This window comes from Natrix helvetica (assembly GCF_964273705.1).
Source record: "Natrix helvetica genome assembly, chromosome: 1".
NCBI classification, from domain to species: domain Eukaryota; kingdom Metazoa; phylum Chordata; class Lepidosauria; order Squamata; family Natricidae; genus Natrix; species Natrix helvetica.
In genome coordinates this window covers 216,177,331-216,204,417 of record NC_138548.1, presented here as the reverse complement: position 1 = coordinate 216,204,417, position 27,087 = coordinate 216,177,331, and the positions used below count along the sequence as shown (strand labels likewise).

At 39.9% G+C, this 27,087-nt stretch overlaps 1 protein-coding gene across 16 annotated transcripts; it reads left to right on the top strand.

The window, feature by feature from the left end:
* Positions 1-1,013: 1,013 nt before the first annotated feature.
* On the top strand, positions 1,014-26,862 carry PCBP2 (poly(rC) binding protein 2). 16 transcript variants are annotated; one of them, XM_081934470.1, is made up of 15 exons: positions 1,014-1,357; positions 4,193-4,314; positions 4,706-4,729; positions 4,818-4,850; positions 5,161-5,277; positions 8,199-8,330; positions 9,687-9,815; positions 10,606-10,680; positions 12,312-12,398; positions 13,208-13,249; positions 14,391-14,463; positions 14,826-14,864; positions 16,043-16,095; positions 17,812-17,981; positions 21,551-23,744. In XM_081934470.1, the coding sequence occupies exons 2-15, from the start codon at positions 4,246-4,248 to the stop codon at positions 21,879-21,881; spliced, it is 1,374 nt and encodes a 457-aa protein (XP_081790596.1). In that variant the 5' UTR covers positions 1,014-1,357; positions 4,193-4,245; the 3' UTR covers positions 21,882-23,744. The 16 variants fall into 16 exon arrangements, with proteins under 16 accessions (XP_081790596.1, XP_081790588.1, XP_081790599.1 ...); XM_081934462.1 differs by having other exon boundaries at positions 4,173-4,314; XM_081934467.1 differs by lacking the exon at positions 21,551-23,744 and adding an exon at positions 26,481-26,862 and having other exon boundaries at positions 1,029-1,357; positions 4,173-4,314.
* The last annotated feature ends 225 nt before the right edge of the window (positions 26,863-27,087 follow it).

Below are 27,087 nucleotides of genomic sequence, written 5' to 3'. Positions count from 1 at the left end.
CAAAAAAATATATATGGAATTTTGAAGCACTGATTCTGTCTTTAATTTGGAGACTGTTAAATTGATGGAAACTTATTTTGTCATGTTATATTTCAAACACTGACTTTCAATTATTAAGCATGCCCATTCCCAAGTCTTTTAGCGGGCCACATTAAAAAAGTTACCAGTGCAACTTAAGTTAAGGGGAGGACGTAATGTTTGGAACAGATTTATGTTTTTGCACAGCGCGCACTCCCATTTTTTGCGTTTTCTGCTACTACAAAGCAATCTTATGTATCTTCATCGAATCTAGTGTGCTTGCAATAGAGCTTCTGCCTAGATAAAAGTATGCCATGTCTTTCTCTGTCTTCGAGCAAAACAATTTTCTTGTAAACGGATCTAGGCGAATACAGATGTTGCCACAAAATACGATTTAGCAGGACATCGGGTTTAATTCTCCGTCCCTACAACGCCTCTGAGACTTTTGAGTTACTCTTCCTGTCGAGAATTATTGATAAAAACAGGAGCGAGAGTGAAAAGATCCACTAAGGAACTTTTCTGGGGTGTGGCGCGCTCTGTCTCCGATTCCAGCGCCTGCAAGAGGGGCATATTTCTATGTTTGTCCTGGGTTGCTGCTGATTGTTCCGTCAAAGTTAACAAGAACAACCGAAAGCAAACTGGATGCTTCCGCTCCCCCTTTTAAGACTAACAGGGTGGCAATTTTGGAAACCGCAGTATTACTATAGATACGCTGTTGATAAATAGATGGCTGCCCGCTTTTTTTCTCTATCCCTTTCCTCCTGCAGCGATTCTCCATAGTTCGTCAGTCGCACCACGCTGCTTTTGGAAGACTACGCAGCAGTTCGCCTGAAGGGGGTATCACGCACCCCCCGCCATTGAAGACTCTCTATCCGGTGTCCCAGGCCCGCCTATCATTGCCTCCGCTCTATGATCCAAATTACAACGGCAATTGGCAGAGCCGCGCTGGGCCGCCCTTCTCTCTCGTTCTAGCGCGCAAGAGGTCCACACGGGGGAGGGATCTTATTATTTCCGGGTCAAGGCGGGGTTGAAATCGCCCCGCTCTCCAGCTCCCCCTCCCAGACCCGCCGAGGCCGCCGCCGCAAGAGCAGCTGCCGCAGCCCCTTCCCGCTGCCCTTGCCCTCCTCCCGCCGCCGCCATCCCACCCGCCCACCCCGGCTCTCTCCTCCTCCTCCCCTCCCCCTGTCCCGCTCCCTCCGCCCGCCCCGGAGACCCACGCACCACCCGCCCTCCCTCCTCCCGCTCCCCCGTCCCATCCCCTCCCCCTCCCGCCGAGCGAGTCAGTGAGCAAGAGAGCGAGCGGACGTGCGAGGCCTGGCCTGGCCAGCTATCCCGCCAGGTAAGCTTCCCTACTAACCCTGGATTAGTGTTTACCCTCACCCCCCCCCCCCCATTCTCAATCCTCGGCCTCGAGTAGTTTCAGTTTTCCGCCAGTTCTCTTTCCCCGACCCGGCCAGGCCACTAAGGAAGCTGGGGGATGCGCGCGCGGCCTACTGGGGCCTAATCCGGCCCGAGTGCGCGTGTGAGGCGCGCGCGGGGGGGGGCGCGTTCGCCTTGCCACCTGCGTATCGGAGCGGGGCCCGCGCGATCAGAGCTCTGCGTGTTTGCGGGGGGGGGCGCTAACTGGGGAGGCCGCACAAGGCCGGGGGGGGCGCGCGCGCTGTTGCTGCGTCACATTGGGCGGGATCTAGGCCCTAGCCGCGCGAGGGACGGTCGGAGGGAGGGGGGAGAGAGGGAGGAAGGAGAGGGTGGCGGGGGGGGAAGGGAGGGGCGGAGTTTATGCGTTGGAGTGGGGGAGGGAGGGCGAGGCTGACGCTATAACGCGCTTTGGCTCTGGAGTCGGGAGAATGGAGGCGGCCCCGCTGGCGGGCGGAGGAGGGAGCGGGGAAGGGAGCCGCCGCCGCCGCCGAGTTGCGTCTTGTGTAATTTTCAAAGCACTGTATCCCGCCAGCGGTACAGCGCCCTCTTCACTGTTTAACCGCGATTCTCTTTTTAAGCCTTCTCAGGTCGTTTGGGGAGGAAAAGTCGACACAGTATAAGAACTTTGCCTCAAGGATTTTAAAAAAAAAACCCGAGTAGGGTTTGGATTTAAAAAAGAGTGGGGTTGTTTCCCCCTCTCCCTCCCGCCCCCGACACTGGACACATAAAGGAGTATTTAGCGTACTTTTTTTAAATAGCGAAATTGGTAAATACCTAATGTGGAATAGGTTGAAATATATGTAAAATTGGGCTGTATACTCAAATTTTGCCACTTTGTTTCCCCCCCTTCTGTGAAACATTGAGAAGGAAGCCAGATCTTTTAGAAAAAGAAAAGAAAATTATCTGATTGAAACTTTAACAATGATTGGAAAATAATAAACATAATTTGAAGATTAAATTCTTATGGGTTAGGTTTTTTAAAAATACAATTGTAAACAAGCAAAACAGACCTTTTTTATGGGCATCAGATTTATTAATCCAATGTGTTAAATTGTTGATGTAGACAAAAATCCTTGTGAGTTACACGAATGAGTGAATAAGGATTTGGGAGAGAGTTGCATAACACACTTTTAAAAATATAGAGACTTATCTGAAATGTGGCAGATACAGTGAAATTGTGGTCTTATTCTATTAATGGTATATTTTTATCTACGCTCTAAGCAAAAAAAAACAATCTGATTTTTAATTTTTGATAATAAAAAGCAATTTCTGATGTCTGTCCTTCTACATTCTTAATATAGATTTATTTTATTTTTTTGTGCCTTCAAGTCAATGTGGACTCCTGGCGACTGCCTGAACTAGTCCCTGCAGTTTTCTTGGCAAGGTTTTTCAGAAGTGATTTGCCTTTGCCTACTTTTCTAGAGCTGAAAATGAGTGACTGGCCCAAAGTCACTACCCAGCTGTATTTTGTGCTGATGTGTGACTAGAACTCACTGTCTCCCAGTTTCTTGCCTGATGCCTTTATAATACACCAAATACACTAAACTGACTCTCTAATACTGATGCATATCTTAATGAACAAGTAATTTTGTCAATTCATTAATTAAAAAACTGCCTGTGTTGTAGCTCCCTGTAGTGTTGAGTAAGTAGCTTAAGAAAAGCATATTGATCATGCTCAGAAGTTATTAGATTCAAGATTGAGGTTCTTGGTGCTTAAAATTGGATATTATATAAAAGGTGATTTAAGTGTCGCATACTGATACAATTGGTCAACCAGGCTGTACACTGTCAGATTTAAATAGTTTTATTTCAATATTCTTAATGCAGAAATTACCAGAAGAACTAGGAATTAATGGAGAAACTAGTTTGTTGTGGATATGAAAATGACAATTGCTCTCTATCCCAGCAAAATTGGGGAAAGGGCATCTGGGTCGAAAAGAAAATCAGATTGTTCAAGGGGAATCTTAGTTCATGACGAGTATTTCAAGACGAAACCATAATCCATATTTCTGGTAAACATGAACATTTTAATTTTTTCAAGTATCTGAATATTTTATGAATAAACATATAGGAGATGGAAATTTATCTTTATCAACTCTTAAGAGAAAACACAGGAAATCTAGGTGTAGGGATTACTTTGGCCCATTCTCTCCTGTCAAATTGATGTTATTGTGTACACAATGCTAAGACATACAGCAGGGGTGTCAAACTCATGTCGTCACGGTATCACATGATGTATTGGGACTTTTTCCCCTTTGCTAAACTGGGCGGGGGCAGGGCCAGCATGTGACGCATTCGGCCCACGGGCAGTGAGTTTGACAGCCCTGGCATACAAAGTATCCACAACCAAGCTAATGTGAACAGAAAAGGCAATGCAATCCAGGCATTAATCTCAAAGGATTCCAATACGCCGCAGACATTGCATACTCAACTAAGCTAATGTCCAGATGGGATTAAAATGAACACAATAAATTTGCATCTTTTTCTTCCCTTCTAAAATAATTTTAATATTTGTCTTCCATTGCAAACAGTAAAGGGCCATAATTTATTATTATTTTTCTTTGCTGAGAGTTATGGCAATGTTACAGTTTAAAAGGGGAGAAAACCCTACATCCCTTGGTGTACTTTTTGTTAAGATATATTTAAAAAACATGTTTTCAAACAATAAATTAAATACAGATTGGAAATGGTTCCAATGAACTGGTGGGTGATGAGATGGTATTTTTCTATTACAGTGCGGTTTTTTTTCTCCCAGCGACCAAAGATTTGACCACTGACTAAGCCTGACCTAACTGAACACAACTCAAGATGGACACCGGCGTAATTGAAGGAGGTTTAAATGTCACACTTACTATTCGCCTACTTATGCATGGGAAGGTAATTGCAGCTTTCCATGTTCTTTGTCTTGGCATAAAACTAGGTCACAGTAAATGCCTTGGAAAATCCAGTTGTCTGATCAGATTAAAACATCTGCTTGCTCTTAGCATGCCATATATTGTTCTCTTAACCCCTAAGAGGGGAAACTAGAATTTAACTTGATTAAGTATATCTTCAAAATGCTGATTTAAATCCTCTTCCAGTACAATTACTTCAATCAGAGCTTTGAGATTATCAAATTAAACTTAATCAAGTTCCTCTTGTCAATTGTAAAAATAAATGTTTTTTGTTTGAAAAATGTAGGACTTATAAGCATAATGTTTGGGAACTTATGGTTATGGACATTTGTTAAATTATAGAATTATATAACTTTTCATGTTTGCTGTTTCAGGAGGTTGGAAGCATCATTGGAAAGGTATGTGACACAATTTAATTAGTATTTTCTTACACACATTTGAATTAATAAGTTTTCACAAGCTTTTTTCTTTTTTCCCTATGCATAGAAAGGAGAGTCTGTAAAGAAGATGCGTGAAGAGGTACGTTTCAAAGGATAAAAGGCAAACAAAATGGACCTGATAAATAGGGCAATATGGGCCTTTTTAACTAAACATTAGTAATTATGTTGTTCCTGTATTATATCTGTTTTGTTTTAACTGGATGTTGTTTCCAGATAAATTTGGAGTAGAGAACTTTATGGGGAAAAAGGTGAAGCGGATCAGAGATGAAACTCAGAGGCTACAGTCCAAACCTTAGCATTCTTACTTAAAAAGAAATCCCAGAAATCTTAGTGCAATCCTAAGAAGTGGTGCAATATTGTCTAGCAATTCAATTGTTTTTTCTTTTTAGAGTGGTGCACGGATTAACATCTCAGAAGGGAACTGCCCAGAACGGATTATCACTCTTGCTGGACCCACTAATGCCATCTTCAAAGCTTTTGCTATGATTATTGATAAACTGGAAGAGGTGTGTGAATTTAATTAGATGATCTTTGATGGGTTGAGGATATGACCATGAAAGGCATTTGGGGTAATGAGCATGGATTGAAACTGTTTTGAGAAGATCAAGCTGGAGATAATTTTTTTTCTTAGAACCCACATTTTTATGAAGTAAATATTTTTTTAAATGATAGTAGATTTTGTTTCTTATTCAAAAACAATGAATTATGATACTAAGCTGAGGAGATTCCCATTATAAGATGATATTATTCAAGGGGGGTGGGGGGAAGCCTCAGTCTGATCTCACTTTTCTGACTAACAAATTTTATTAGCAGATATACACTTTTGTGAACTGCAGCTCGCTTCATAAGGTGTACAGCTATCTTTGACAAAATTTGTTAGCCGGAGAAAATATTATTGGACTTTCCTGATCCTACCATAGACTAATGCCTCTCATCCTACAATATACTCAAAGGGGGAAATAAGTTAATTGGTTTCCCCACACAATCCCAAGTTCTTTAAAAATCTCTGGGTGGCTCTGATACAATATAGAGATATGTTTCGAAGAATGGCTTCAATTGTTCTTCAAATTGTTCTTCTTGCTTCTACTTGCAAAAATCAGAAACGTAACAAAACTGTACTATAGAGTTTCAATTTACATTTTTATCATGCCACGTACATCTATACATACATAGTTAAATATAAATAACAAGAGGCAGCAATCATAGCTAATATTCTAGCAGCATATTTTTCTTCACAACAAACAACCCTGTGAAGTAAGTTGTGCTAAGAGAGCAACAGACCTAAAATCACCTAGCTACCTTCTATGCTTATGGTAAGCCTAGAAATCAGCACCTTAAGCCAGCACCTTAACTACTACTTGTCTGAAATGGTAGAGGGCCATGATGGCAGACATAAAGCACAGGTGGCACATGGAGCCATATCTGCTGGCACGCGAGCTGTCAGCTCCAGCGTGCATGTGCATGTCGCCAACTGATTTTTGGCTTTCTGGAGGGTTGCGGGAGGCCATTTTCGCTGTCCCCATGCTTCAGGAAAGCCTCCGGAATGTTCTCATTATTTGCCCTCCCCAGGCTCCCAGAGGCTTTCCTGAAGCCTGGGGAGGGAGGACCCCCCCTGCGTGGGGGGTTGTGCGTGCATGCGTGGGGGGTCACATTTGGACACATGCACAGGTGGCCGGGGCGCATTGGATTGTGAGTATGGGGCATGTGCACGCTATCGTGCAAACACAATTTAGGGTTTCCTGCCTGTGTAGCGGATTGAACTAGAAGACCTCCAAGATCCTTCCAACTCTTGTTATTCTGCTCTGTTCTACTCTACACCACCAAACTGGCACTGTGAAATTATAGCCACTTGAGAGAATTTTCTCAATTCTGTGATATCAACAGCTTTGATCTCAATAAAATAGACAACAATAGCAATAGTTCTTTTTAACCTTTGAAAATTTCAGTTGATGCTTCTGCCTGAGCTGCCTCGGAGTATAGAGCAGGCTTGCACAACATATGACCAGTAGTCCTATGTGTCTGCTGGTATTTTTTTTTAAGTCAATAAATTTGCTTCTGCAGGAGATGTGCTGCTTAGCACCTCCAGGTCTCTCCAGTACTGCTGCTGCTTTGCTGTAGCCGATTAGTGTGCCACATACTTTTTTGTAGCCTAAAATAATTTTTACTATGTCAGTGTGTCCCTTTCCCATCTACAAATTGTGCATGCCTGGTACATAGTGGATTTGCCCCAGTTAGAATAACAGCAATAATAAATAAGGTGTCTCCATTTCTTCTGCTGTTGGGAGAAATGAAGCAAGCATTTGTCTTTGTTTCCTCTTAAATCTGTACAATACCAGCTTTTTACAGGCTGGAAATTGAAGAGCAGTCTGCTATTGTCCTGCAGTGCCTTTTTCCACTGAAATAGCAGATGTTAACATTTTGTTAGATAAGCTTTTTCCCCCCCATCTTCACGTTGGATATAATTTCAAAAGTGAGCCTGGAAGAAATTCAGTTCTAAAACACAATGATTTTTTTTAAAGTATCAGAATAAATACTCTAGCAAAACAGTTTTGAGTTGCTCCTAAAATTAGCAACTTCGTGAAGTCATTTTCTTAACTTCAGTTGGCTGGCTTCACTGACCCTACTGCTTCAATATCATGCCCTTGGTCTACCAAATAATAAAGCATAGGAATGTAGTTTAAAATTTCAAGCTAAAAAAGGGTAACCTTCAGTGGAAAGCAAATATTAAAGGGATATTTGAATGTTTGATATTTGATATGCTAAAGCAGGCTTCTTAACTTGAAAGTCAGTTTCTAAACATACACACAATTTCAGTAACCTTTTAGAACTTGAAACAGCCTTTTCTGCTTGCTCTATTACATCTTCAAAGCTTCAGCCCTTGTCTTTGCGTAGTAAAATATATTTTTTTACTGTTCTTGGCGTGGAAATTTTAGCTTGCTTAGAAGAAAACTGTAGTGATTGAGTTTAGGTTTTTAAGATAATGCAGACATCTATACCATGACTGAAGTTTCTCAGATAAAAACACTAGCACTGTAAGCAGGGTTTTGTGTCTGATAGCTGAGACAGGAAGACTTTAGCCTGTTTTAGATATTTTCATATTACAAGTGTTTTCCCTGTTACAATATGTGAAGTAAAAATAATTTGTTTGTAATATGCTGAATAAGAACTTAATTCTGTACTTTGGAAAACATTTTGTATTCTTACATACTGTAAGGAAAAATATGGGAGGAATTTCTTAAGATGGCCCAAGAATTAAAGAGCATGTATTTACCTCATTAGAAGTTCCCTTGTTAGGAACACTGCTAGTAATCTACTGAGGACATGATGCAGGAGAGTTTAGCTTTTTGAACCATGAGTTGCAGAGTGCTTCAACACAGTCTCTGGTTGAAACCTTGCTTATTTGAAGTTTGTTAACCTCTATTTTCAGGACATCAGCAGCTCAATGACTAATAGTACAGCTTCTAGCAGGCCCCCTGTTACTTTGAGACTCGTGGTACCTGCCAGCCAATGTGGTTCTCTTATTGGGAAAGGAGGCTGCAAAATCAAAGAGATAAGAGAGGTGGGTACTCAATTCTGCTAGGATTGTGAGATAGTTTATTGTGGGGAAAAATACACACTCATTATTTCATCTTTTGCCAAATGCAGTAAACACAAATGTTTTCCATTGATTCTGCACCATTCTGCTTAATATACTGTACAGTATGGCCATTTAAATTTAGTGCTCATGAAATTGACAGTGGAGGATGGCTGAAAAGGAAGCTCAATAAGGTCTTTTTGGAAAGCTACTCTTCTCATTCTCCACTTTTTAAAATCTCTAGCAAAAAGTTGGTGTCAAATAAAATAATACCTTAACAGTAGAGTTGTTATGCTGACATTCCCTGTACCACACTACTTTGCACATCTTGGATGACCAACATCATTTGGATAACCCCTTTCATTAAAGAAATTAAGTACATGGTGTGTGGATTGAAACATATATAACTACCGAATCATTTGATGTAATTATATTGGCAATTACATTTTACCAGGGTGTTACCCTGGTTAAAAATGTAAATGACTTGATCCTAAGAGCTGTAGATACTATCCTTTCAGGAAAGTTCTTTTGCTTTAGATTGGGTAATTTACTTCTAACTGTACTAAATTAGTATTTTTCCTACCATTCTAGAAAAGTTATGAATGTGCATGGTTTTCTATTTTTGAGCATCTTTTTGAAGTTGAGTTAGGCCTAGAAATAACATTGTCTACAACAGTTGATGTTGATCTTTGTCAAATTATTTTGACTACAGTATTCATGTAGTATACCACATTGCAATTGTCCCTTAACATCACGTTAAAATCTACAGCTGCCAAATGTCAATTTAACATTATTGCTGTATAAAGCAGTGGTAGTCAACCTGGTCCCTACCGCCCACTAGTGGGCGTTCCAGCTATCATGGTGGGCGGTACGGGTTTTGTCCTATACCGAAGCACTTTCCTTTTTAAAATTTAATTGACTTCCCTACTTTATAAATCACCATTACTGTGGAACCGGTGGGCGGTTAGAAAATTTTACTACTAACAGAGATACAAAAGTGGGCGGTAGGTATAAAAAGGTTGACTACCCCTGGTATAAAGTATGTCAAAAATATAAGAGCAAAAAAGTGGGAATTATAACTTATTTTAATTACTCTTTTAGAGTCATCCTGGAATAATATTTACAAGGTTATTATTTAACTATAAGTGAAAACAATTTTTTTAAAGGGACTCGAGTATTATAGTGGAACTGTTCTGCAATTATCTTTTTCTATAACAATAACTTCCAATAAATTTGTGTCTTTCCTAATAGTACTAATTACTATCTTTGGTGGTGGTGGTGGTATAAACCGCATAAATCATGAAGGAAAATACCTGATTTGTTTTTATTTTCAATTTTAAGAGCACAGGGGCGCAGGTCCAAGTGGCAGGAGACATGTTACCCAACTCTACCGAAAGAGCGATCACCATTGCTGGGATTCCCCAGTCCATCATCGAGTGTGTCAAACAGATCTGTGTGGTCATGCTGGAGGTAATCTTTATTTTTATAAAGGCTTAACACTTACAAATAGAAAGTAGATGACAGAAGAAGAGCAAAGAGTCATTTACCTAGTGGCCAGTTGATTTTTTTAAATTTTCAGCAGCTGATGAAAGACTCCCATGCTGTCAACTCAATTGCCATTTTACTTTTGCTCCATAAAATGCAGCAAGAAAGTTTTGTGAAAGCATATATCCCTTTTCTAGTAGCAGGGTGATTCATGTAAATGGTGTTTGAAGTGTCAATTTAGGCGAAGGATTTTTCAAAGGATCACGATTGCTAAAAGACCATTTTGATTGGTTCATTGTCTTGATTAGCCAGAAAGCTGAACTGTCTCTTCAGTTATTTGCACGTATCTCCAGGGGAATATGAAAGAAAAAATCAGTGCTATGTTTCTCAGTAAAAGATTTTCTTATCGTCCCAGTTCTATGTCATTTGTCTTCATTTTGTAGAAATGCTTTATTTGCTTCTAGATTTCCTAGTTGTCCTGTTTTAAACTGTAGCCTTTCTGTTTTTATACTTGTATCTGTTGAAGAAAGTGATTCTTGCCTGAGAACTCACGTCACAAGGAAACTGCCTTTGGGCAGCAAGAGTTTTTCTTTTTCTTTCTCAGAAGATTGATATGACTACTGTTCAGAGACAAATCAAAGAATTGTAGAAGCCATAGACCGATCAGTTAGCTATGTAGTTCAGCCTGTTATTTAAGTGTTCTGGCAGATACTCGGTGTCTCTAAGAAGTCCCTATTGATTAACCATGTTTTCCCTTTGACTCTTTGTAATCTAGTCTCCCCCAAAGGGTGTCACCATCCCCTATCGACCCAAGCCATCCAGTTCTCCTGTCATCTTTGCAGGCGGTCAGGTAAGGCCATTCCTCTTGTTGGGCATGGGTGAGGGCAAAACAGCAGTAGCCTACCAAGCTTCAACACTGCCAGCACACATCAAACTACTCTGCATGCTTATCACCTGTGCTGCCCATCTGGCCAGCACAGTGCTATCTCTGCTGCTTTGGTTTTGTTCTTTGGAGGCTGCTCTCAAATGTTCACAAAACTCTGGTCTCTTTGGGAAATTAATGTAGTCAGCACTGTGGTTTGCAGGATGTTGTTGGCATTTATAATCCACTCCAAGCATAAAATTGTTTGCAATCTCTTTTTATCCGGCCCCTCTATTTTGAGTCAGCATTCAAATTAGTGATTATTAAGTAGACTATTAATTCTGCAGAACCATAGTTCAAAAAGCAGCAGGGGCTTGAATTGAGACGGGTGGACATTGGGAGAGTTGTGTCCTAGAGGGCTGAGAAAGCGAGGAGTTGCTGGTTGATGCCACCGTACCTTTGAGCACAAATTCGGGAGTCTCTGGGAATTACTTCTTTTTTAACCTTTTTCATCCCTTTAAAAGGAAATGAGTGCCACTTTCTTTTTAATTACATATGGAGTAGTAACTGTGGCTAGTTTATAAAGAAATGACTTGGGGTACAATTATTTTATTCTGCTTCAAGCACAGAGGAATATGAGGCACAAATATGTTAATTTTCTGATCAATTGTTATGGCCAGTGCATGACTTCAGTCTCTCAGCTGGCTGGAATCCTATAACTAGTTAAGCATTTTCAATGATATTCACTTGGTGGATGTGAGTGCTCAGATATTTTAGCTGGACTTGAAGATTCTCGCGATCATTTTAGATATATTTGGTTTGAGGTTGAAGCATGCACTTCGGAAAAGCGGGTCTCAGAACTATGTGTCCAGGGCAAGCTCTTGAGTATGTGGAGTTGGAACATATAGTCATTCAACCGCTTTTGAGCACAATGCCTCAAGGCCCACCTTTAAGCTTTTTTTTTTTAAGGGCTGCATTAATTTTCAGATGCCTCAGAAATGGATTGGGTCAAGTGGCCTAAGCCAGCATGAGATGAATGTCAAGATAAGCAGTGATGGCACTGGGAAATAGATTTCAGGCAGCAGCAGAAATGTAGAGGCAGCAGCTGGACAGGCCTGGCTGCAATGTACCCAGTGCTTTATGCATTCATACGCTACTTATATTGGGATATCTTGCTGGGGGAAAGGTGCTGTCGTGATCTTGTTCTTGCCTCAATCCCTTCCTCTTCCTTGCCCCATTCATATTACCTACCTTCCACAGAAGCTCTTGATAGCTTGCTAAGCAATTAATTGACAGTGCAAAGGCACTTGGGAGGTTACCGAAGATATTTGAAGTAGTCACTTGCATCCTAGAAATTGATCTTGTGGCAGAGTAGCCCCATTAATGCCATTAGAATAAGACATTTTGTATTCATGCAGTCCTCCTGTCCCCGAAGTTGAAGGTAGTTGGGGTTTGCACTGAGGGAAATCTCACATTGTCTTTGCTACTGAGTAAGAGTAAGCCAGCATTTGCCTAGTACAGATTAACCCTTGATCAGAGTAAGTTTTATGTGACTTTGGTGTTAGCGAAAGGTTTCGGATTGACAGCCCTGGAGACTGAAGTCCTCTATTTATCCACAGGACAGGTACAGCAGCGGCAGTGCAAGCTACCCCCACACCGCCCCATCAATGTGCCTCAACTCTGACCTGGAGGGACCACCTCAAGAGGTGAGAGGGGAGTTCAGTCTCCATGGCCCATTCAATCCTTGGCCTCTTTGAGACTGCCAACAAGGGTGGCAAGATTGGTGGTGGCGGCTTGTGCTGTGAACTCCTGTTCATTGGGAACTGGATTAAGGCCACCAAACAGTACCTGGCAGGCCATTAGGCAGACCTGCAGGTGGCAACTGCTTGGCCAATTCCAACCAGGGCCTTATTTCTCCCCATGCCCTACCAGTGAGAGATAAGTTCTTCCAAAGCTTCACTTAGTGTTAAGCAAGTCCCCATACAGTGACTACATTGCTGGGTTTCTTCAGTAGGGTTATTCCTAGAATCATCGTGTTTGGCTGGCTGCTGCTTTCTCCTTATTCTTCCAGATGTATTTCTGCCATCCAGTGCCTGACTGTAGTAGTCCACTATAAAATTTTAAAGAGGATGGGATGGGGATGAACACCCAGCTGGTTCTTCTTAGCTGTTAAAACAGTTGGAGCTATAGGAAGTAGTTAATCTTCCCTTTGAGCCGAGAATGCAGAATGTGTAGGGCAGAAGGGCTTGTAGCACAATCCAGTCCTCTGCTAAACAACAAACCTTCACCAACAACCAGCTGTTAATACTAATCATTTTTGTGGTGGGGAACACTTTCCCTTCAAACACTATATACACCTAGCTAATACAAGGAGCCCCTTTAAGAGACCTGGTTTCAGGCTCCCCACCAACAATTCTCCCCTCAGCTTTCTGGCTTCCTGGCTAGTTGAACTCTTATCTGTCACTGGGTGGCTGTCCAATGGTTTTTAATAGGACTGTTTTCCTCCTTTTTGTAGGCCTATACCATTCAAGGACAGTATGCCATTCCACAGCCAGATGTAAGTTTTGTTTACACTTCTTGTCTTGAAATCACCCACTTCTCCCTTCAAAATTTCTCCATGCTTTCTCAACAAGCCACTTTAGAAGTCTGTTTTAATTTGAAACCACAAGCCAACCTAAAATGAGCCTCAAATTTTGTTCAGCAGTTCTATATGTAATCAACCTTAAATCTCTCCTCCTTTTTCTGTGTCCTGTGACACACACTTGCCCAGCAAAACTTGGCATTCTATCCAAGTTCCAGTCCCTGTCCCACAATTTGATATCAGATCCCACAAACAAACAAAACAAAACTCCATGGTATACTGTCATTGTGGTTCTTAGTAAATGGCATAGGGCATTGGGTGTAGTGCACTTCCCGGTGGTGGAGGGGAAGCTAGCCTCAGACTTGAGCTTTCATCTCTAAAACATGATGGCCAGCACATCATGTAGTCACTACAGGTGTCGTTATAAGGTGGAGGGCTTTTGCTTGGGATGCCTTTTCTTGGCACACTTTCTGCTAATAAATAAAACCATGAGCTGTCTTCACTTGATGTGAAAGGACTTTTTTCCCCTCACTGTCCTTCTTTACTAATACCTTCAGTTGTGTGAGATAGTTGTAGTACTTCACATGGAAGGGCATATAGGAATTGATCTCTGCTCATATAGCATGTTTAGAGCAAGAAAGGGTGGGGCTGGGATGAGTGAGTCTTAAGAGCTTTAGAAATTTGTACTGTTTTAGGATTGGGGAGAGCATCTGACTCCATTCTGGTCACTCATGATATACCTCTCCCCTCCAAATGCTTGACAGAGTCCTGCATGGTGTGGTCCCAAGCACCACTGCAAATCAGTCTCTGTGTTATTTTGCCTGTTTGTGCTTTGTCTCCTGGTGTTTGTCACAATTCACTGCAGATGCCTTCTGTTGAGCCAGGGGTTTTTGAGATGGGTGTTGGCTTCACACCCCATTGGTGCTTTTCTACTGTCTGTACCCATCTCTGCTCAGGGAAGCGCTTGCTCCTCAATCCAGTTTTCCTCCTGAACTCCCCTATCCCAAGGGGGCAGCACCTCATGCTCAGCTTGCAGGGTCTGTTTTTCTTTAAACTGTGCTGGACAAGTAAGTCTGCAAAATTCCTAACATCCACCTTTCTCTCTCTCTCTTTCTAGCTGACCAAGCTGCATCAGTTGGCAATGCAACAGTCACACTTTCCAATGTCTCATGGCAACACTGGATTCAGTGGTATGAAAATGTTGTTCTTTATTATATAAGCTAGCAGTCCAAGAATATCCACTTGGCCTTTTAAGACAATTGCTTTAAGCACATTTTTTCACTTAAAAAACAAAGGATCCACAGGTACCAATCTTGAAAAACAGGTGACTGTTACTATCCTCAAGAACAAAAACATTGTGTTGATTTTAAAGAGAATGTTGATGCTGCTTCCTCCTTTGGTCCTTTCAATAACATTGCCAGTTGCATCTTGCCTTCCAATTACTATGGTAGAAATAGTTGTACCAAGTTGTATAAAAGTTTGCCTTGTTGCTGAAAGTCTGATAGGACTTCGGCTAGGACCACCACACTTACTGTCCCTTGTATTTTGACAGGCGTTGAATCCAGCTCTCCAGATGTGAAAGGCTATTGGGGTAATGACTGAAAAAAAACCTAGTTACTCTGTTGTGTATGTTCATAATGGTAGGGGAGTCTTTCCCAGTTACCAAATTCTGCTAACTGCATTATAGTGCAGGGGGGAAAGCCTACAGCACATGAAATAGGTGCAAAATCATATTCGATATTCTTTTTTCCTTCTGTAAAATACGGTGGAACCTATATTGGAGAGCAGATAATAATAGAATGAATAAGTCTATTCTCTTTTCATGAACTGTTTGCTAGTGAAGATAGTAGGCCAGCTACAAATGTCCACACAATAGCTGTATTGGGTTGATAAACATAAAAATGGCATTACACAAAAGCCTCTTGGAACAGTACAGATGGTACTGCTATTTATTTATTTGCTCAGGCTTCTGTGCAGTTCCAGTCAAAAACTGAGATGTGGCCTCTGTCCATTACATAAAGTAAAAACCACAATAACAAGATAAAATGAATAACAACAGACCACAGAACAAAATACAGCACCAAGATAATCAACAGCAACCACTCAGAAGGTGTTACCTTGGATCACTTGCCAGTCCCTTTGAAAAAGGCAGAACTTAATGGCCTTCCAGAATCCTAGCAGCATTCTGATATCTGGAGTATGGTGTTCCAGAGAATGGATTCCGTGATGGAAAAGGCCTACACCCATGGGCCCTGGGGACAACAGTCCCAGGTCAGCGGTCAGGTCCCAAAGAAACTCTCTTTTCCTGTTCTTATCAGATGGATAGATATCAGAGGAAGTAAGAAGTCTCTTTGAGGGTGTTGTACCATGAGGCAGCAATAACTTTATGTACAACTAAATTGTATACTGATGAACGTGAGTGTTTTCTTTGAGTCTGTGTTTATTACAACTTGTTGGAAAGTATTATATAAAGGATAATTGGTTTTTCCATTGTTTGTTCATAAGAAGAGACGGCATTACTACTTCGGTTTGCTCTAGCCAAGCGCAAACATTCATTTTTGTCTCTTTTATAATCAGAGAGTTTACCAAAGAGAGAGAGAGAGAGAGAGAGAGAGAGAGGCTTAAGCTTAACATTTTGTTCATCTTCTGCTTGAATACTTCAAGATTATAATTCTTTCAGCAGCAAATGATAGCCTGATTGCTCTGGCATTTCAGTTTTGTACTGGGCTGATTGTCTCAACTTGTTTTGATCTCTTCCTATGTTAGCAGGTTTGGATGCATCAGCTCAGACTACTTCTCATGAACTCACCATTCCAAATGATGTAAGTATTTTTCAAACATGCCCAAAAGCTCTCTATTCTGGATTGTCTTGAGATACTGTTTCAGGAGTTCCATTTCAAGGAAATTATGGTTATGCTCTAATCTAGATAGTTGTTCTATTTTAAGTTTAGAGAATAGTTAGGGATGGGAAGAAGACATTTAAATTACGTGTCCTTGATTTACAGCCATAATTGGGCAAGAATTGCTGAATCATGCCCAATTTTACAACTTTTTTTTTTTTTTTTGCCACGGTTGTTTAAATGAATCTTTGCAGTGGTTAAGTGAATCTGCCTTTTCTCCCATTGACTTTGCTTGTTGGAGACTGGCTGGGAAAGTTGCAAATGGCAATCACATGACTGTTGGTTGCCAAGCAACTGAATTTTGATCATGTAATTGTGGTGATACTACAATAGTCATAAGTATGAGCACTGGTCAGAATTCAATTTTTTAGTACTATTGTGATTTCAAACAGTCTCTAAAGAATCAAATTGAATAGAATATAATTCTTTATTGGCCATGTGTGATTGGACACACAAGGAATTTGTCTTTGGTGCATACACTCTCAGTGTACATAAAAGGAAAAAAATACATTCATCAAGAATCATAAGAGACAACACTTAGTGATAGTCATAGGTTATATAACAAGGAGTCAAATCATACTAGGAAACAAACAGAACAATATAAATGGTAAAAATATAAGCAACATGATTATAGTCATAAGTGGGAGGAGATTGGTAATAGGAAGGATGAGAAGAATAATAGTAATACAGTCTTAGTAAATAGTTAGATAGTGTGGGAATTAGTTGTTTAGCAGAATAATGGCATTCGGGGGGGGGGACCTAGATCCCTAACTATTCTGGTGTGCAGTGCCCTTTAGCGTCGCATTGAGGGTAGAAGTTGAAACAATTTATGTCCAGGATGTGAGGGGTCTAAGTATTTTCTCAGCCCTCTTTTTGACTCCTGCAGTATACAGGAATGGTAGAGGGATACCTGTACGTGAACAATGACACCAAAGCATCTAGCAGTCTAAAGTATCTCTTAGATTACGATTCTGTAACTGAAAAGGAAAGGAACAATTCCGTTTTCTTTTTGTAGTCTTTTAAAACAAACATTGCAATTTAGAATAAGGAAAATTCTTTACAAGTTAAAACGTGGCTTAATGATTAGTTTGGAGGGTATTATGCTGGCCTTCTGAGAAGAAGCCTTTAGCATACAAAATATTGAAAACTATTGCACATCTCAAAATTAATGCAGCTGCCAACCTTTCAAAAGAATATTGATTATGAGCACCAAATGCCACGCTGTTATATTGCAGACCTAGTTTGACTATTAACACTCTGGAGTGCCATTAAGTTGATTTAAACAGCAAATGTTGAAATTGAGTATGTGTTGCTTTGAATTCCAAAAGATTAAGGAAAGCTATGATTCTTTGGTAATATAGGAATTCTGTGCAAAAGATAACAAAGTTATTTGTCCAACTAAGTTAACACTACAGGACAATTTTATTCATTTGAATTCACGTACGTTTAATATGCCAATTGGAAAACAATTTAAGAAAAGGTCTTTTAACAATAGTGAAGCTTCCTGATAGAAAACAGCATTTACATAGTTTCTAGACATCAGCCTCATCCAAGTCTGAAAAGAAAACAACAGTACAAAAACATATTTTTGACATTTCAGATTGCAATTTGATTAAGACTTTGTTTTCATTTTCTTAGCTGATTGGTTGTATCATTGGGCGTCAAGGCGCCAAGATCAATGAGATTCGCCAGATGTCTGGGGCGCAGATCAAAATTGCCAATCCAGTGGAAGGATCTACTGACAGGCAGGTTACTATAACTGGATCTGCAGCCAGCATCAGCCTGGCTCAATATCTAATTAATGTCAGGTAAGTTTTTAGTAAACTGCTTATTAATGCATGCCTCAGATGATAAAAGAAATGTATACTTTTAAAAAACCTTTTAAAAAGACTAAAAGTTCCCAATTACCCCCCCCTTCCCCCACTCTTGTGCAGAAATAGTACAAAACTGCTGTTTGGTGCACTGGAGCTACCTCATCTTCACAGATGCATGGGTTGAGATTGGGAAGGTATTGGAGGTAGAGGAGAGAAATAAGACATGCAGTACATCCCTCACTGCACTATGGACCTTGAGCTTCCTTTAAAAAAAACATTACTAGCTGATTGTCTTCTGAAAAACCCGTCTTTTTATGAAGGCAAGCTAGACTTGGAATTGCTAAGTACTACGTTTTTTTTAAAAAAAAAGAGGTGCTTAGTTGGATTCCTAAATGATAACAGTATGCAGTTTATCGAAAAAAAGGTAGGGGTGGCTGTGCCCCAGGAATGTGACTTTGGTCACTGCCACTGCTCCTGCAGTTCTTTTTCTCCATATATGCTTTTGCTTGCATTGAGGTTTTGTAATGGGCTGCAGTGGGGCTCTGCAGCAAGCAGTGGCAGCTTCTGGGGCTCTTTCCTTTCAATCCCCAACTGGCAAATAGCCATTACCACCCAATCTCGTGGCGCAAAATCCAAACTATCGGCTTATGTTTTCAATAATTAAAAAGTCCAGACCCAAACAGCTGGTATTCTATGTCCTGACATTCTTACTTGCCATCTATGCTATCACTAAAGTATCCATTGTAAGAAAGTAAGAATATACAGTTTAGTTTCAGGGCTGATAGAGAATAAGAAACAAGGGTATTCCAGATGTGAAGTTGCTGACATTTTTTAAAACTACCCAAACGTCTCGAATGTCTTTGAACAGAAGTGGCCATTTTGGTATGCCGAGGAAACTGTTGTTTCAATTCAATGGCTAAATGTTAACATAGGCTCCACCGTTGGAGTGAATGTTTTTTTCACTCATTGCTATGAAAACCTCCTAAAATTCTTATTAAAGGCTCTCGTGCTCTCCCCAATTAAATTTATGCCAGAACTGTAATGTAATATAATGTGATGGTGATGGTAGCAACTGCAAAAATACGTTTTGTAAGTGGCTTAATGACACTTGCAAATGGCTGCTGTGCCATTTGCAAAGAGGGATAATAATGGCTTCAGACCGAACTCAAGGACTTGGAATGTTTTGAGAGACATAGTGCCTATAAAAAAGTATTGTATGGCAAATAACTAGAAACAAAACGCTATATACATAATTATGACCCACATTGTACTATTCTTACAGTTGCCCTATAAATTGTGTGTCTTATTTTGAGTTCCTCAATCTTTAAAAAAAAAAATTATTAGTTTTGGCTGATCTGGTATTAAGCAATAGGGATGAACCATTCTATGCATTAAGCAGCAGAAAAAAAGCCAAGCCCCTCTCCTACATTCCGAGATGTATAAGAAAGTATAAATCTAGGTATATCAAGCAGAATAACTGCGTCATATTCCTGCAGAAAGCAAAATAAAACAGTTGCAAGTGCAGAGCATAACTTTTACTTAAAACATTGTTCTGTTAGGTTTCAAGAGACTGCCAACCTCTGGAGATTTATATCGTAAGATTAGTGGCAAGGATTTACTCCATTTTTCATTCTAAAACAATGAAAGTAGGCAGGCAGTAGTCTGCTGATTTTTTCCCCCCATCCAATCTGCAGAAAAAAGTAGCCAAGGAGATAAGTTCAAATACGTTTAAAATTAAAATTTTCTTGCTCAAGGATTAAATCAGTGGGTTGACTTTAGCATAGCCCATAAACAGCTTATTAGCAGCAACAGTAGATTTTTCTGTTGGAGCTTTTTTTTATCCTGAATATTCAACAGCCTAGCAACACAGTTTCTGATAAGTATATACATATTGGTGTTTTGGCAAACTTCCTGTAAAATAAAGCAAAACACATAATGGAGTGACAATGCTCCAAGTACATATTCCATTATAATTTAAGATAACCTTGACCCGTAGCAAAAGATTTAAAACAACAGTACAAGTAGTCCTCAATTTACCGCCATAATTGAGCTCAGAATTACAATCATATGTCATTTCAGTCATAACTTGAGCACCCACATGACTGGAAGTAATTTGCTGCCTCTTTTGTGGCAGTCAAGCAAACCCATTTATTTGGGCGTTTTCAGAAAGCAGCAAAAAAGCATTGCATATTCCACTTATGTGACTGCTGAACAATGCAACCACCCAACATGCAGTCACATGACTGAGGAATGCACAATCATTTATGACACCTTGGATGCGTTGGGCCACTAAGACACTAAAACATCCATTCTATGACTGCCACAATTTCAAATGGTCGTTAAGTGAGGACTATCTGTAAAACTGGCAATTAGGTAGCAATTGTGCAGTTTCCTTTCTTCAATTAGCTATTACCAGTCACAAGGATGGCAATTTTGCTTGCTGCTTTATTAGCTAAATCCCATTTAAAATCTTCTAAATCCAAGCCCTATTGTGGGGCATCAGAATAGTCAAAACTAACATGGAATGAAGCGCTCCAATTTGCCCTAGGTTTGGGATAAAACTAAAAAATGCTGGACATTTTGTTTGGACACCAAACACTCAGTTGCTGTTCTGAGCTCTGAATATTCAAGCTTGGGATGTTTGCACACGCCTTCATGTTTTTGGTAGATAATGTGGGGTTTTTGGGGTGTTGTGTGTGTGAACTTGAGCTTCAATAGGGGAATCAATAGCCAATGCCGAAGCATCTCAAAACAAAACAATAATCACTACCATTGCCTATTTATTATCTGGGTACTCTCAAAACATTGCCTCTTAACTGATGAAGTGTCTCAGTTTATCAATAGAGAAATGTGGGTACAGTAAATGAAAGAAAACACATCCAGAGCATAAGCTGCAATTGTGGATGTGAATCCTATTTTCTAGGCAAGAACAAGTTGCTTTAAGACCTGATTAAAAACATCAGATCAGCCTACAATTCATTGAACTATTTCTGACAAAAATAAAATAAGCCCTACCTCTGGAGTTTGATTTTATGAAATCTATTGTTTTAAATGGCCTCTCCAAAATAAGTTATTTTCTTTCATGAATTAATATGGAGAAAACTAAATGCTGAATTCTGGAGTTCAGTTAAGACTTCCTGATTGGTTTAGTACCATTTCATAGAACTCAGCACTGTGTTAATGTTGGTTTAGAACTTTTGCGAATAAACACTGGCCACGTTGATTTAATAGTCTTCTGTAATTTCACAGGGTGGTATGTAGTTCTGTATTAAATAACAAAATGGCCACTTCTGAAGTCAATATAAATTGGAATTACTCCTGATGGGATTAGGGTTGGGCAATGTTTTGGGGGACTGTAAAATGGACCTTGGTACATCTAGAGAATGTTGAGATTCCCTGGCAGCCAGCATTCTCTCCCCATCCCATCTTTCTTCTGGCTATGCTATTTCCAAACCTTTCCAGACTAGGTTCATGCTATTTAAGCTGTTTTGTGTCCTGTGCTTTTTGTGTGGTGTTCCCATCCACCCACCCGTATATTTTGTTCCTTTTTTCCTCTGTTACAGTTTAGAAAGCGCTAAACCCTCCTCCCAGGCAGCCTCCGTCACGATCCCCGACCACCTCAGCATCAACCTCTCTCAACCCTCCACCCCTTCTTCTTCTTCCTCCTCCACCACCACCCCCTCGCTTGCGACAGCAGGGGTCTCCGACGCACCCTCCAGCCTCCCCAACCCTCTTCCGACCGCCCCCTGTGTCTCCAGTCTGCTTGGCATGAAACCCGTCCCTCTCCTGGCTCTAAATGTTGTGTCTGCTGCTAAGGGTGCCTCCACCACCTCAGCTGTGCCATGTGTTACTAACAAACTGAAAACGGAAAAACAGAGATTCTCTCCCTACTGAGAGTCTGCTTGTGGCCTTAGAGGAACAGCAGATTGTTTTTCAGCAATTGGGAATCCTGTAGAGGAGACTTGGAAGAGATTTTTTTTTTTAAACTTCAAAAACAGAAATGAGCTTGTGATTCTTTAGAATGGAGTTTCTTATTGCTGCCAATCTCCACTAGGTCAAAGACAATTGAGCAAGTGTATTAATCAGTTTTGGAGTCCAGTAGTAATCTTGATTATATAGCTTGTAGCTGTTGCTTTAGTAGATTTTGTTTGCATTGTTACATGAAATAATAAGGTGGGTGGGCAAGGGTGGGTGGGGTATGGGATTCTAGCATTTGTTAATAAAAACTATTCATTTTGTGATACCTTGGTTTAAGCTGTTGCAAAGAGGCTACTTTGGTCAAACCTGTCTCAATGTCTGTCTTGTAATAAAGCTATCACAGTGAGAATGTGCACAGATGTGCCTGAATTGGATCTAGACTATATAACTGCAAACTGGTGGATATCGCATTGCACACCCAGGCTAAAAGTCTTTAAATAGATGTCAATTATTGTCCTAGAATAGTTTTCCTCAGCCTGATAGCCCCGCCACCCCCAGTGTTTGGGACCAAAATTGCAGTCATCCCTGCCTACTGCTGTATTGCCTTGGGCTTGATGGAAAAGTTAAGAGAAAATATATCTCATATTGGAGAAGACTTTCCTGGAGTGTATTGAAATGTTTAAGCTCTATGCTTGGGAAGCTGTAACCATTCAGTATACAATTGTGAAGTTGCCAACTTAAGGCAGGGAGTAGGCCTTGTACACTGTGTTTCCATTCAGGCTATGGCTTGTCCATGAGAATTCCTAGCTAGCATGTCTATTCATTCACCTGTTTGGTAGAAATGTGATACATTTCTTTGCGCATACAGTACGTCCTATACTTTTGTAGAGGTTGCTGTGAGTTTCTGAAAAACGCAAGTGCCTCAGATACCTGACTTTCTCTACATCCAGGACTATGTTATCACTAAGGAGATAAGAGAATTGGATCAACAAGCACAGTGTATAAACAGCTTTAATAGTGCTTCAAGTCCAGCCTTCTTTTGCCATATGTTCTAAAAATGAAATAAAAGATCTAATCCTCTAGTTGATAGATGAGTAGCCCAGAGCTATAGTTTAAAAATCTCATTATTATTAATGAAAATATTAGTTTGTGCATAGTGTCTTTTAAAAGATGCTCCTTAGGCCATGTAGTTTGTCTTGAAAGAAAGTCTTCTGCCAAAGCTAGCCAGTTGGCTTCTCTTGTCCCAGCAAACATCTAATTTCAAAGACCAAGGAAGTCGCCTGTTTCCACCAATAAGGGCTTTTTGGAAGCAGAAGTCAGACAAATAGGATAACGTAATAAAAAGCAGAGCTCCAGTGTTTATCATGGTGCTCATATTATTTTCCCATCTGAATCAGAATCACTTGATTTTTAGCCTGGGATTGCCGCATGAACATTGCAGTTTAAAAAAAATGGGGGGGGGATGTTTATTAATTTTCAAAGTGTTGAGGTAACACTGAATAAGAAAAGATAATTGTTAAAATTGATAAGAATTGTGTGCTTATCTTTTGTATTAAAATTGGAACAAGTTTGAAATGGCAATTAGATTATGGGGCTACATAATTTTGGACTTCGCATTCAGGGATGTGGAGGGTCTAATCTGATCCTATTGTGAGGGATGGGATGGCCATTAACTGGCTGACTTACGCAGTTATGTTAAATCTTTTTTTCCTTTAATAGTAGGAGTCTTTTTTAGTAATTGTTTCTGCAGTTTGACTTTCACAATTGTAACTTTTTTTAAAAAAATCTGTTCTGCTGTAGTGTAATCACATCAAGTAAAAATTGTCCACTCTTAACCAAGTTTATGGATTGGCCGTCTGTTTCATAGTGTCTTGTAGAGACTGATTGTGTGACCAGTAAGGTGGTGATGTGTTGTCCAGAAGCTATTTGTTATATTGCACAAACACTAGTTCTCAGTAATAACCATATCAAATTCACAGTATTGGGAAGTGGATATCAGTACCTGACTTCTTTAAAAAAATCTGCATTTGCCTTCATTTGCATCCACATTCACCTTTACAATTTTTCCAATCTTCAACACTATTAGTTTTGTGAAGCAGCAGGAAAATAATGTTCCTCTGTCAAATTATATTAAGGCAGCACACTTTGAATGTATTATGTAGTATGTACAAAAATTCTAGATTTCTAAACAGTTGACTTCATTGATAGTGGGGGGAAATTAATAACAGGTCTTTTTTTCTGGGTTTGAGTTATGCTCCCAATGTTGCTTATTTCACAGAAATTACAAGTAAGATGACTACCTATAGAGTCTTAATTCTCTATAATCTGTTATTCCTGGACTATGATTTGTTCATAGCAGTGATCTATCCGTTGGATCTGTAAATTTGATTTGAACTTGTCTCAGCTTTTTGGTACATGGGATCATATTCTCATCTCCAAGATACAGCTACACCATGAGGGCCAAGTAGAGGCTATTTGAGGTTCATTTTTCAATATTCCAAGTTCACACACAATCATCTGCTTTATATCTTGACGGACAGAGCATACAAACAAAGAAGAGATACTGCTTTTCAACACACCATAGCAAAACCCATCCTTGTCCCCAGTCTTGTTTAATATAGGAATCAAGAATAAGTGATTGCTTTTATCAGGGTCATTTTAAAAAATGTCAAGCTGTACTAATGCATAATCCACTAATGTGGATTAGTTAACTTTTTAGAAAAGAAAATAATTGTCCAGTGTTTGCTAGAATATATTTTGGGGTGGGTAAGGAAGGGTAAACAAGCTTTGCTCAAATGTGACACACTTTCATTTTGTGAGTTAGCCTTCCCCCTTGACTATACCAATTGGGACTTAAGGAAGTTCTACTTCCATAAATTATCTTAGGAAGGCTGCTCTGTAAAAACAGCACAAAAATAATGGTGAACTACTTAGATGTACTTGAACCTCTTCCTGTATTTACCAGTAGTTAGCATGAACAATTCTTTGCCCTTGTTTCAATGGGTCTTACTTGGAATTCTACTTTTGGTCCTTTTATATGGCCAGCTCAGCCTTCCCCAACCTAGGCATCCTTCAGATGCAAGAATCTCAGCTACCTAAGAAGCCTAACTGTTACTCCAGGGAAAACTACCTTGGGCCATTCTATTAATAAAAGACTGGACCTTTCAGTTATTCAGTAGTATATACAGGGTCTAATTTTATCACCCTTCTACCCCCATTCTGGCCTGATTGTGGCAAAGACCCATTCAGCTGAGCCTTACCCATTTGTGTTGCCTAACCCATGTCGATTTGGGTGCAGCTTGTCAGTGAATCTCTCGGTCAATTAGTAGTCTACGTTAGAGAGCCTCCTTTCTAAAAGGTAAGTTTGTATAGCATGGCTTCTGCTTAAATATACAGACCTCAAGCCCTAGATTTCAAGTGGTTGAAGACATGTTCTTTTTTTAATACAATAGTTTTTGGGACATTCAGGTCCTTTTAATGTAATTTTACTAGTAAAATCTGTTCTTTGTTACCAATCAGTGGATTAAAACGTGCCTTTGTGATGGTGACAAAGTGGAGAATTCATAGTTCTCTCTCTCTCTCTCTCTCTCTCTCTCTCTCTCTCTCTCTCTCTCTCTCTCTCTCTCTCACACACACACACACACACACACACACACACCTACCTCTACCTCCATTTAGGGACTTCCGATCTTTACAAGCAAAGATCAATTTAGAATAATTTTATATTTTTTATATTTGTACAGTCAAAACCACTTTTGCTGTAAGCATCAGAAGCTGTGAAAGTTGTATGAATTGTATTATATTTAACAATTTGAAAATAGAGGTTGGCAAAGAACAAATTTATCTTTTAAATCAAAACCATTTCTGATATCTTTTAATGATTTGACTTGTTAAACCTGATCTTTCCTAAATACCTGAACATACCTAACCAAGCATTACAAGCAATAACCAGGGGACCATGAGTTCTAGTCCCAGTTTAGGCATGAAAATCGGCTGGGTGACACTGGGCCAGTCACTCTCCCTCAGCCCAACTCCCTTTGCAGGATTGTGGGAGAGTAGGTGGCAGCATTGGGTATGTTTGCTGCCTTGATTTTATAAAAATAAAGGCAGGATAAAAATGAACAAAAAATGGGCAACCTAGTCGTATAATTAATGGCTATATGTTTGCATATGCTAATAAAAGTGAAGTACTATGTCTACTTCTAGACAATTCTGGTGACTGTTTTGAGTAGTATGCACATATGCAGAAAGGACTGAATATTTAAGACTACTGGAAGCCATGCTTGATATGGGGATGTATGTACAAAAGCTGCAGTAAAGCCTGCCTGACTCTCCTTTTGGATATGTTCGAGATCATTGTGTGTTTTGTAGCTGCTTCTGTATTGGTATGTTGGGCATTTGCCCCTGAAAAATTAGTTTTCAAATTACCATATGCTAAATACTACTTTTCTATGAACAACATACTTTTTATGGTTGAAAAAAGTCACATTATAACGTGGAATTTGGACTTGTGTCAAAATCTGGCTCTGTTTGTCTACGTTTGTTAAAAGACTTTAACTTTTGTTTTCATCGTAGGCTTTCTTCGGAGACTGGTGGAATGGGAAGCAGCTAGGACAATGCCACCACCTCACTCATTACCCGTTTCTGCCGTTCATCCCCATGATCCATCTGTGTAGTTTTTGAGCAGTCAGCAATTCCAGGTTTTAACTAGTTTGTAAATTTTCAGTTCTACATGCTTTTCCCATCCATTCATGATTTTTTTTAATTGCAGCATTTTAATTCCTTTTCTCTGTTCAACTGTTAAAATGCTGATTCATATTTTAGTTTAAGCTTCTTCCCCTTTCTTGGCTCATGAAGTTTTTCTGTTATGTCATGAAATGTAAGAGTGGAATTAATACATTTCAGTTTAGTTCTGTAATGTCAGAAATTTTTCAAAAAAATAAAAAGATGGACTGGAGTTTTTTTCCTTGTGAATAGAAATGTGTGGTGGTCTTGAGTCTTTATCACTGGTCTTTATTATTTCTTCGGACTTCTGAATTGCAGATCAGAAAAGCTGCTTAGTATGGAATGCAAAGTTATGACCATCATGGATGAGGGAGGAGAGTGCTATAATCAGAAAGAAGAATAATTTTTCCCGCATTGGAAGATGAATTGGGAGGGGGAAATTGGCCTTCAAATGCAG

Excerpts from the sequence above, each read along its gene's own strand:
- PCBP2 (XM_081934470.1), top strand. The coding sequence starts at position 4,246 with ATGGACACCGGCGTAATTGAAGGAGGTTTAAATGTCACACTTACTATT. Across the intron at positions 9,816-10,605 it reads TCTGTGTGGTCATGCTGGAG|TCTCCCCCAAAGGGTGTCAC; the intron begins GTAATCTTTATT and ends TTTGTAATCTAG. Across the intron at positions 13,250-14,390 it reads ATGCCATTCCACAGCCAGAT|CTGACCAAGCTGCATCAGTT; the intron begins GTAAGTTTTGTT and ends CTCTCTTTCTAG.